Source organism: Myotis nattereri (assembly GCF_964212035.1).
Source record: "Myotis nattereri genome assembly, chromosome: 2".
NCBI classification, from domain to species: Eukaryota; Metazoa; Chordata; class Mammalia; order Chiroptera; family Vespertilionidae; genus Myotis; species Myotis nattereri.
Genome location: NC_138076.1, coordinates 73,920,418 through 73,932,577, shown reverse-complemented (window position 1 = coordinate 73,932,577; position 12,160 = coordinate 73,920,418). Strand labels below are relative to the sequence as shown.

At 38.1% G+C, this 12,160-nt stretch overlaps 1 protein-coding gene across 1 annotated transcript; it reads right to left on the bottom strand.

Moving 5' to 3' along the window:
• Positions 1-872: 872 nt before the first annotated feature.
• LOC308513612 (uncharacterized protein) lies at positions 873-12,080 on the bottom strand. Its single transcript, XM_081083775.1, has 3 exons — positions 11,796-12,080; positions 3,257-3,346; positions 873-1,044 (listed from the first exon to the last, which is right to left on the bottom strand). The coding sequence occupies exons 1-3, from the start codon at positions 12,076-12,078 to the stop codon at positions 896-898; spliced, it is 522 nt and encodes a 173-aa protein (XP_080939901.1). The 5' UTR covers positions 12,079-12,080; the 3' UTR covers positions 873-895.
• Positions 12,081-12,160: the final 80 nt, after the last annotated feature.

The following is a 12,160-nucleotide window of genomic DNA, read 5'->3' as shown; positions in this document are numbered from 1 at the left end:
GGTCATGAATAAGGTAAACTTATATCCAGTCTATTATCCAGATTGAATTCATCCTCAGGGTGAGTTTGATACTGAAAAATACACAATGCTTCAAGCTCCTGGCCCTGTACCAGGAGCACAGTAAGATTCCACACCGAGTTCATCTCTTCTCCTGCATACTGACCAGGTCACACTTCTGAGTATGGCCTTTGCTGTGTGAGCCCGTAGGTGCATATTTAGGAATACTGACTTTCACATTATTTAGTATAGGGCTAAGCATAATGCCAGTGCTGTTACATAAGAAACAAACAATAGAATAGTATTCCTCCATGATTCCTACTTCTTTACCACTAATCACCATTTCTAAAGGTATTACATAGTACATCTATTTTGAATATTTCATATATATAATAAGGCATATTGTCTACAATGGCAATAACATATTCATTTTCATATTTAAATTTTAACAAACTAAATGCCCCCCATGTTAATAGAGAAAAGTTATGGGAAGTGAATTTGGTATAATTGGGTAACTATTATGGTGTTGGTGATCATTTTGTGGTTTTGACAATGTCCTAAAACAGGTGGCAGTATTGAGTCAGATAATATCTCTATGGATTCCTTTTATTACTGCCCATGATGCAATGGAGATTTGTTGAATAATATTCATAAGTGCATGAAGTTCTTTTAATCCAGAAAGAACAAATGATGTTACTATACTAATTTCAGCCTATTAGTCTCATCTAACCCAGAGTAAACATTTCAAGTTAATCAGACGACAGCAAACATTATGTTCAGTAACCAATGTTTATTTAGTACTTGCTGTGTAACAGGTATGGTATGTGTATTTTATCTCATTTACTCTTCCAAGTAATCTTGTTAGGACAGTCCATTAGGAGATAATAAGGGTCAGAAGCTAAGTAGCGATTCCAGTACCACAGTGATAAGAAGTGGATTCAGAATTCAAACCTGGGCGTCTATCTTCCAAGTCCATACTGTTGACCACCAAGCTCTGTGACCATGCTGGGTAGTAAAAGGATGAAATAATGGTTGAAGTATCCCACACTGTGAAAAGAGAAATGGATGGATAAATACAGAAATGATATCAATATGGTACTGTGGGAACTGTAGGCAATGGATGTACAAAATGACATGTGAACAGAGAGGCAGGAGGCAGCAGTTGTGTCTGGGTAAATCAGGTTCCCAGAAGTGAAATCTCAGGCACAAAGGAAAACAGAGGTATTTGAAGCTAAGGGCACAGTAAGTAAAGAGTCACCAGAGGAAAAGACATGAGCACATATGGAAATCCTGCAAAGTTTGGTATTGAGGTAGAGGTGCTTGTGGCAGAAGCACAAGAACTAAACATGGCGATGCTCTGAATTTTAAAACAGTCTGTACTGAGTAAGTGAATATTAAAACAGTCTGTAAGGATCAGGGAGCATAAGTTAGAGGTTAAGTGACTAAGACAGGACTTATGACTTGCTAGGTTTTAAGCTAGGTCTATTTCTCTAATTATTTTAATTACTTTGTCAGCATCCTTCAGAACACATTCTTTCTGTAGATATTTTGTTTCAGGTCAACAACTCTGGGTGCATTTCAGCTAATGCCTCATTATTATGCTAACTGTATTTTCTTTGTTGAAACTCTGTATTACAGTTTGTTACTATATATGGTAGGGTATGATTTGGCCTTGCCGAACTCTGGGCCATTACCAGTGGCTTCAGATTGAAAAGGGTTATTTTGAGGTTATATACTGACACCACAAAGGATTGAATTATTTATGACTTTAATATTCACCAGTGTTTCTAGCTCAGGATCCAATATACCACTGAATATTATCTGTCAACAAAACACTGCATCTGTTCCATTTGTTGATGACCGATAAAACAAAGCAGTTTAAATTGCTGCTTTGAACTCAATAGGGGTTGAATTTCTGCCCGAGTATCTCAATAATAATAATACTAATAATATTTGTAATAAATATTTAAAATACTTATAACAAATAATATTTGTCCTGATATTAATTAGCACCACTTATAATGGATGCATGAAATTAACATATACATCAATATTTATATTATACTACTATATTTATTAATTGTATTTTTGCATAATAGAGACTGATTTAGGGAAATAGGTTTCTTCTTCAAATACTAACTACAAGCCCCAGCTGCCTTTCTGTAAAAAATCAGGGTCTGATATAAAACGTATTTTTAAAAAGTTATGAGTGAACAACACCTCTATCTCATTTGACCACTTTTTCTCTTATCCTTACCTTCAACAAAGATTAAGAAAAATGAATATTAGTTATTATGAGAGAAAAGGTAAAATAAATTTAAAAGTCTTTTTTTAGAAGGCATTCGAAATAAATATACTGATGAATTTACAGAATTAAACCACATTGATGGAAAAACAATTTAGAGTTCAATTTTAATCATTTTAAAAATATTTTTTTCAAAACTATCAACATCATAACCATCAACCCTAAAATGGGTTTTAATGACCTCACAATAATGCAGCACAGGGCATTTCTGGGACTAGTGCTAGGAAATGAAACATCTTACAGTATTAATTATTTTTCCCAAAAAACAGTGTTACATCTGGGAGTTGTTTTATTGACCAACAATTCAACATAAAATAAATCATAGATATATTCAATACCATATAAAATAAATGCTGAGTCATAGTGCAGAATAAAGGAAATGATGCAAATCAGGTGCCTAGCACAGTGCCTGGCACATACATGTAGGCAATCTGTATATGTTAGTTTCTCATATTCCAGGTTTTGGTTACTTTGGCTGCCTTACATTATCACCCCATAATCTTATGGCTTAAAATAATAATAATCCATTATGTTCTCTCATGGTTCCTGTGGGTGAGAAACCAGAAATCAGACAGGGCACTGCCGGCTCAACTGTTTTCTGTTCCACAATGTCTGAAGAAGAGACAAAGACTGAAGGCTGAATCATCCGAAGGCTCATTCACTCACATGTCTGCTGGTCACTACCGTTTGGGTACCTAACTAAGGCTTGTTGGCTGGAACACATGGCCTCTCTGTGTGGCCTGAGGTCCCTCAAAATATGGTGGTTAAGGTCTAAGGGCCAGCATAAGATAGATACAGAGAGCTAGCGCGAGCGCACTAGAGCTGCCACACACTACATCGAAGCTGTTTTGCCTTTTATGATCCCTAGCCTAAGATATCAAGGAGCCTTACTTCTGCCACATTTAAATGGCCAGATAGTTACAGAAATCCAAAGGGAGGAAATAGCAGCCTCACCTGTCAGTACAAGTGTGTCGCACTGTAAGAAGAGCATGTGGGATGTGACATATATTGGTGCAGCCATCTTTGAAAATACAATTTTCCAACCTACCAATAATTTGAAATAATAAAATTACAATTAAAATTATAGATACTAGGAGGGTCCAGGTGACTTTTATAATGCAATTATTTGGAAATCCAATCCTCTGAAGAAAAAAACACAGTCCCAGAAAAGTAAATAATCATTCAACTAGTTATTTTAGTGTCAGGAGTTGAACCCATGTTTGCTGAATCTTAATTCTATAGTAATTTACCATATAAATATTCCATAAAATGTGTCTGAATTTGTTCACTGATTAGAAAAAGGGCTTAGCCCTAGCCAGTTTGGCTCAGTGGATAGAACGTCAGCCTGCAGACTGAAGGATCCCAGGTTTGATTCCGGTCAAGGGCACGTACCTCAGTTGCAGGGTCGATCCCTGGCCCTGGTTGAGGTGCGTGAGAGAGGCAACCAATCGATGTGTCTCTCTCATGTTGATGTTTCTCTCTCTGTCTCTCCCCCTCCCTTCCACTCTCTCAAAAATCAATGAAGTCCTAGCCAGTTTGGCTCAGTGAATTGAGCGTCGGGACTGTGGACGAAGGGTCCTGGGTTCAATTCCCAGTCAGGGCATATGCCCAGGTTGCGGGCTTGATCCCCAGTAGGGGGCATGTGGGAGGCAGCCAATCAATGATTCTCTCTCATCATTGATGTTTTTAATCTCTCTCTCTTCTCCCTTCCTCTCTGAAAGCAATAAAAATACATTTTAAAAATAACAATGGAAAAAATATCCTCAGGTGAGGATTAACAGAAAAAATAATAGAAAAAGAGCTTAAAGTATTTAAAACTATCCTTGTTAAAAATTTTATGAAAAATATGAATTATTGAAACTAATATTGGGAGAGGATACTTCCCAGCTGTGGTTAAAATGTGTAGGCATGACTGGGGCTGGCTCATGACCTCCCTGACATTGGCTTGCATGAGCTAGATGTATGGGGCAGTTTTCAGCAAGATGAAAGAGTGGAGAGGACAGTGCCATGTCTGTTCCTCAACCCTGTTTCATGCAGTTTCTTTTTTGAGCTTTAGGAAATCTGAGAGCTGAAGCAAAAGCTGTTTCAAAAGGAATCTGTGAGTCCAATTGGTGTGGCTCAATGGTTGAGCGTTGACCTCGGAACCACAGTTCGATTCCAGTCAGGGCACATGACCAGTAGGGGGCACGCAGGAGGCAACTGATAGATGTTTCTCTCTCATGGATGTTTCTCCTTCTCTCTCCCTAAAAAATAAATAAAAATATATATATATATATATATATATATATATATATATATATATATATATTTAAAAAAAGAATCTGTGAGGCCCACAGAGTAAGCAGAGATGCTTTGGGTCCTAGGTGACCAAGTACATCCAGGATTTGGAAAGGGGCAATCCCCATTTTATGCACAGGACACAATTGCTGCTTGACATACTGAGGTACTGCAGGTTTGGAGGCAGTAATAAACAATCTCCTAGACATAGAAATAGCATTTTTAGAGAGGTCATGGGGAAATTACAATATCCAAGTACTTTCCTAGTGGGTTGTGAATCAGTGGACAGAAATAAGAGGCCAGACAGAAGACAATGGAGGGCTATTGCTGCTCATGTGTCACACAGCTCCTGAGAAATCCTTGCAACACTAGGATTAATTATTGTGGGATGGGGCAGGAGGGGTACTCAAATAATGCTTAAGTCCTATACTTATGTTGTGAAGTGACAGTAAAATTGGCACATAAATACTAATGTAACCTCATTTGAACCCACAGGCAGATAAGCTCTGTGAAAATTTGGATCACATGAATTATGTATAATTAACATTTAATTAGCAATGATTTTACTTCTTAAAACTTTGAAGGGTATTTGGAGGAATGATTTAGATATCCTATGTCTAAAACTGAACTCCTATCTTCCCTTCATCCTGAGTCATGCAAGCAGCATTATAAAATTACTCTATTAATCACCTTAAAAAACATTACTGAAGTATCTAACTACCTGAAAACATCATTATAGGTTTTTTGTTGTTGAAATTTAGAGATCCATAGCCTCTTCAATCTGCTGTCCTGTTTATATTTATTTGTTGCTCTTCCCAGAATACTAACCTCTCTTTCCTCACTTCCAAGATTTCTTATTCCATCCCAAATGGCAGCTTTAGCTTATAACAATCACAGACATACATCTGCAATGGTGTGTGCAGGTGGAGTGGGGTTGAGTAGGTAGTGGAGGATGGAAACTTCTTATCAGAAATGTAGGCTCAAACCCTGGCACTGGCATTGACCAACTATGCAAATTTGGGTCTGAGTTTCTGCATCTGCAAAATAGGGATTACACACACACTATCCCTAATAGGTTGTTGTTAAGATTAGGTGCAACCACTGTGGAAAACAGTATGGAGTTTCCTAAAAAAATTAAAAATGGAACTCCCATTTGACTCAGTGATCCCACTTCTAAGACAATATCCTAAGAAATCAGAAAGAATATATGTACCTCTATCTTCATAGCAGCACAATTTACAATTGTTAAGATTTGGAAATAGCCCAAGTGGATTTAAAAAACTGTGGTACATTTACACAAGAAAATTCTATGCAGCTGTAAAAAAGAAAGAACTTGTATCATTTGTAACAGCATGGATGGACCTGAAGAGTATTATGCTAAGCAAAATAAGCCAGTTGGAGAAAGGTAAGTATCACATGATCTCACTCATATGTGGAATCTACTGAACAAAATAAAGAACAAAATAGATCCAGAGACATAGAAGAATGGAACAGACTGTCCAACTTCAGAGGGAAGGTGGGTGGGAAGAGATTAACCAAAGAACTTGTATGCATATATGCATAACCATGGACACAGACAATAAGGTGGTGAAGGCCTGGGGTGGGGGTGGGGCAGGCTAGAGGTTAATGGAAGGATGGGGGAGGAGGAAGAGGGGCATATGTAATACTTTCAAACAATAAAGATTTTTTTAAAAAAGATTAAATGAGCTAATACATAGAAAGGTACAAGGTACATCTAAGAATTCCCATTACCTAGGTCAGTTATGAGCCAAGATTTTCAAAAAAATAGCACAAACTAGATAAAGCTGATCCTCCCACAACCTCTCTTCATCCCTGCTCACAGGATCCTCTTCTGCTTGAGCTGACCTATGTCTGAAGATCTTTCTCCAGAAGTACAGCACAGATGTTAATTGAATAGTTTTGAAGAAGCGGGGGGGGGGGGGGGGGTAAAAAATCCAAAGCTTTGAAAAGCAACAACCAACCTTTTATTTCTTATTGAGACATTTAGGCATAAAAGTGAATGCAAACCAGTTTTATCTCCCCTGGGCTTAAAAAATCCCCCTTCTAAGTCCTTTATAGCAGAAATTTTCAGAGGTAACTTCTGGCTATTAATTTAGTGCTCTCACTATTTTTAGCCCTGGGAAGCCAGTGAAGAGATCTGGGCTGTGAGAGCAAACTCTCAAAGTCCAGCTCAACTTCTTTGTCTGCTAACATTCTCAGGTGAGGATTAACAATCAATCATCAATCAATCATTCAATCAATAAATAGAATAAATAGACAATAGTACCATTCAAGAACATATAAAATATATAGCACAAATCAAGTTAGTTAAAAATTAGTCATTTTATAGAAGTAAACAATTGCATTTGAGCTGGGAGGGAAATTTCCATATTTTCTGGAGTGTTGGCTCAGGTTTAAGTGATTTTGGCCTTGCCTTTTCTGGGTAAAGAAGTAGCATCATCATTTTCTTACAATGTACAAACTACACATGGGAACTGAACCAGCAACCTTTTGGTGATGGGACGACACCCAATCAACTAAGCCGCACTGGCCACGATGTCCCTTTTCACTTTAAAAGCAACTTATCTCTATAGAATTCAGAGCTCAGACAATTTGTGTATCTGTTCATGTTTTCTAAAACCTGTCTTCTCATCCTGAAGTTCTCTCATTCTTGAAGGTGCAGCTAGTGGTGCTATTAAATGTTTAATAACTGGCACTCCAGAAAAACAACAACAAAATAAACAAACCCATTATCACTTCCTGTGGTATAAATACAGCATGGATAATTTCAAGCTAACAACCTGATATGAATGCTGCGTTTTGGAGATGTGCCTGTTTGGCTTTCATGAGTGAGTAGGATGTGGTTCCATCACACCACTGGGTTAAAAAAATTAGCCGTTTTAATAATGAAAATATGGATTCACAGTATCATTCGTAAGAGCTCAGGGGTTTGGGTGGACAGCACTTACTATTACAAGTAATTAACGATGTATAAAGCAATTTAATGTTTTTATCCTCAGACAGACTATAAACTTCACGGGCAGGGCTCATGACTACTGATCTCACCTGCAGTGCCTGGCACAATGATAGGCTCATAGTGTGCACCAATATATCCCTGTTGAACAAGTGACTGGTTTATTCATCTAGCCTCATAATTTTTAAAATATATTTTTATTGATTTGAGAGAGAGAGGAAGGGAGAGGGAGAGAAAGCAACATTGATTGGCTGCCTCCTGCATGCCTCCTATGGGGATCAAGCCGGGAATGTGCCCTGACTGGGAATCGGACTGGCAACCTCTCAGTGCAAGGGACCATGCTTAACCAACTGAGCCACACTGGCCAGGGCTAGCCTCATAATTTTTAAAACTTATTTTTATTTGTTGAGTCCTTTATTCAAATTAAATCTTTCCCCAAAATGCAGCGAATAAAATAGATAAAAGGAGTGCTGTTTTGCTTTGAGTAGGCTTGGGGGCCTAGACTCCTGCTGGCCGACCCTTGTCTTTGTCCACCACTATGGTTCTTGAGGCACAAAGTGGAGCCACTAGGCTCCTCGGGAAATCCTTTGAAAATCACTGAACCAGTCTAACTGCTTGGTTTCCTTTCTATAATATTCATACCAACTGGTCATCTAACAGAGGCTTGAATGCCTCCACTGTTGGGGAACTCACTCTTCCTAAGGGTGCTCTTACTTTGGACTGCCCCCAGATTAAAATTTTTATTATATTAAGCTAAAATCTTCTCTTTAATCCCTAGGACTACCATCTGGGACTGACAGAAAAGTTCTAAATTTCCTTCTACACGAGTCTTTCAATTTCTAAAGGTCGCTTAATAGTCCTATTTTTTGCCCTCCTTTCCCTTTATTTTTTTCATATTGATTATATTTTGATTATATTAACAATAGAACAATATACTGTAGAAAGTAAAAGTATATTATATCAAGTATCATGTGATACAATAGTGACACAACTTGCTTTTCTTAGGTATTTAAAATGTAATAATATAACATAATAATATAAAAATATAATATACATCCTATATAATAAAAACCTAATATGCTAAGTGTCTGGTCATCCAGTCAATCAATCAAAGCATAATATGCTAATGATATGCCAAGGCCGCTGAACCGCTCGCTATGACGTGCACTGACCACCAGGGGGCAGATGCTCTAACCGGTAGGTTAGTTTGCTGCTGGGGTCCAGCCAATCGGGACTGAGCGAGATGGGCCAGACACGCCCTGGTCCCTCCCTGGCTGGCCAACCTCCCCTGTTCCTCCCTGGTCCCAATTGTGCACTGGTGGGGTCCCTCACCTGCACCCTCTCACAATCCGGGACCCCTCGGGGGATGTCAGAGAGTCAGTTTCAGCCCAATTCTACAGGCTAGGCTGAGAGACTCCACTGGTGCATGAACTCGTGCACTGGGCCTCTAGTAATAATATAAAAAAATCCATATTCTTACTTGTTGATCCAAAGTGGTTGTATCAACTTCACTCAATAAACATAAGTAATATATTGTCATAATGCATTCTGTTCTTTTAAAGAAGCAAACTTTACTGATAAAGCAAATAATCCCATTTGGCAATGACCCTTAGATCCATTACCTTTCTTCCCACTTCAACCAGGATTCTGGGCTTGTTGTGCATCCCTCAAATCTATTTTCATACTTCTACATGCATAAGTATGCCCCTATATGTCCAGGCATAAATATACCTGTGCTGTCCAGTATATAGTCACTAGCAATGTGGTTGTTTAAATTTAAATTAATTAAAATATAATTTAAAAAATCAGTTCCTCCATTGCCCTAGCCATATTCCAAGTACTCAGTAGCCATCATTGCAGAGCTCTGTTGGGTGCTTCAATTATTTTAATGTTGTTGTTTTTTAAATTTGGCATTATATTGTTGACATGCACCCAACTGATATATAGAGAAGTCTGGTGTATTCCTTTAAACTGGCATAGAATATTTTATTTTATGAATATACCACATCATTATTACGTTTTAAACCTATTTCTCCCCAATTGGATATTGAAGTTGTTTTTATTCTTCTATTTTAAACAATGCTTCAATGAACATCTTTCTCAAGAATAAGTATCTAAAAGTGAAAATGCTCTATCATAAGGTATGCATGTTTTCCGTATTTCTAGATGTTGCCAAAATATTCTCCAAAGTGGTTGTATCAACTTCACTCGTATGAATAGTATATTAAAAAATAAATTTTCCCATATCCTCACCAATACCTGACATTATTAGTTTTTGCCATTGGGTTAGGTAAAAATGGTATTTTATTGATATCTCATTGTTTTAATTTTTGATTACTGATGTGGTTTAAACATTGTCACATATTCACTGACTACTACTTTTTTTGTTTATTGCCTATTCACATATTTTGCCCACTTTTCTATGGAATTTTTGCCTTTTTCTTAATGATTTGTGGTAATTAATCATATTAAAACTTGCTTTTATTCTGTTATTCCACCCTCTTCCATACATATACATACATGTGTATATATATGTATATGGATTTGTTATGTAAATATATCTATCTATATGGATAGACATCTATGTAGAGATATTCTGAATCATTTGAAAATAAGTTACAGATTTCACAACATAAATGTTTTAGCATAAAATTTTCAAGATTAAAGGATGCTGCCACATCTCTTTAAGATTGAGGACTGCATTTGTTATCATGTATCCTAGGTCTCTTCAATCTGGAAGAATTCCATTCTTTTAAAAATTACAATGGCTCATTCAAACAATCCAGGCCAGGTTTCTTGTAGAATACACCACATTCTGGGTTTATCTGCCTTTTTCCTCATGGTTACTTGTTCTAATATCCCCTACACTTTTTAAAATTTGTGCTTACATCTAGACCAGGACTTCTTAGAAACCCTGGCATTATTGACATTTGGGACCAGATAATTAATTGATGTGGAGAGGCTGTCCTGTGGGTTTTTAAATGTTTAGCAGCATCCCCAGCCTCTACTCATTAGATGCAGTAACAACCCTCTCCACACCCCTTCCCTGCCTGCCCTTCTCTCCCAATACCACAAACAAAATGTCTGCAGGCATTGTCAAAGTGCTCAAGGGGTTAAGGGGATGGGGAGCAGGGTGGGGATCCACACCCTGGTTGGGAACCACAGGCTAGAAGTTTGATGAAAATCAAGTTAAATAATTTTAGCAATAATAGTTCTTAGATGATGTTTATTCTTAATTGCGTAACACCAGTAAACACCAATAATATCAGATTGTCCCATTATTAGCAATTCTAGCTTTGGTCATTTGTTTAAGCAGTGATTTTTTTTTTTTTAAGGTACGTTTTCTATTTTATAAGAAAGTTATGGCCTGACACTTTGAAACCATGTGAAGATCCTGTGCCCATACAATCTTTCACCCAGTGGTTTTCCCATTCTCTGATGAACTTTGCCTGAATTATTTGTGGTTGATTTGAAAAATAGTGGTTTTCTAATTCTATTATTTGTTCTTCATTTAATCTCTAGTATTTCTCTGAAAGAAAATTTTTCATTCTCCCTCCTTTATTTTTAGTGGTACTCTGAACTCATGCATTTTCTTTATCCAATTAATTATTGTTTTCTTTTTGATGCTCATATTGCCCCAACTTTCTCCAGTGGAAATCCTCAACCCGTTCTTTAAAACATTTCCTAAAACAAGAGAATTAATTGTTTTGTGGAACTTTTAATTAAATTGTAAGCATCAAACAATGGTAACTTCTTACTGTATTACACTGCACATGTGAACAAAAGTGCAAAGGCTTCACATTTAACCAGTAAAGAATTCTGATGACTAGAACAACCTACCATTTTCATAATTAACAAGTTAATTGACATTAGGATTCAGCAACCAAGAAAAATTAGCAATTTAATTTTGAGTCACCTATTTACTTTAGAATTATAATCTTTTCCTGACTCCTATACATTGAAATACACTTTGTAGTATACACAGCATATGGCCTTGTGTATACATCGCATACTATTGTAGGGAATAGGATAGGATGACTTCTGTTCCTAAAAGTGCTTGGGAACGTATTACAATAGCATTAAAGCTCAAGAAAGCATCGCGATTTTAGAACTATGACTTTTGGGAAGCCGGAACGGCATAGCCGAGAAAAATGTCTATTAAGGATTCAGCTCCACCCGGGGTAATTACCCCTTTCCTTCTCAACAGTCGATTTCCTCCCCAGTCCCAGGCGCGGCTCTGACCAGATCGGCAGTCCGCTCTACATCTGTTGATGGTGATGATGGCTTCCAAGGAAACCGCCGCGGTGATGGGATTTAGGTTCTTAGCAGTCCTCACCCCGCGACTTCGCAGCGGAGGCCAGCGCCACTTCAACCTTTTTCCCGGGTCCCGCAGAGGTGACTGCGGAGGGTGGGGCAAATTTTTAGGGTGCCGGGAGCAGCGTGCCTCCTGATTGGCTGGCGTGGGCCTCGGCCGCCCAATCACATTAGTGTGTCTACCACGCCGCAACGTGCCGCCGCCACGCATGCCCATTCCGGGACCAGCGCTTGCGCCTCAGCGTCCTGAGAGCTGAGGGCACCGGCTCAGGGCGGCGGGAGCCACGTCTGGG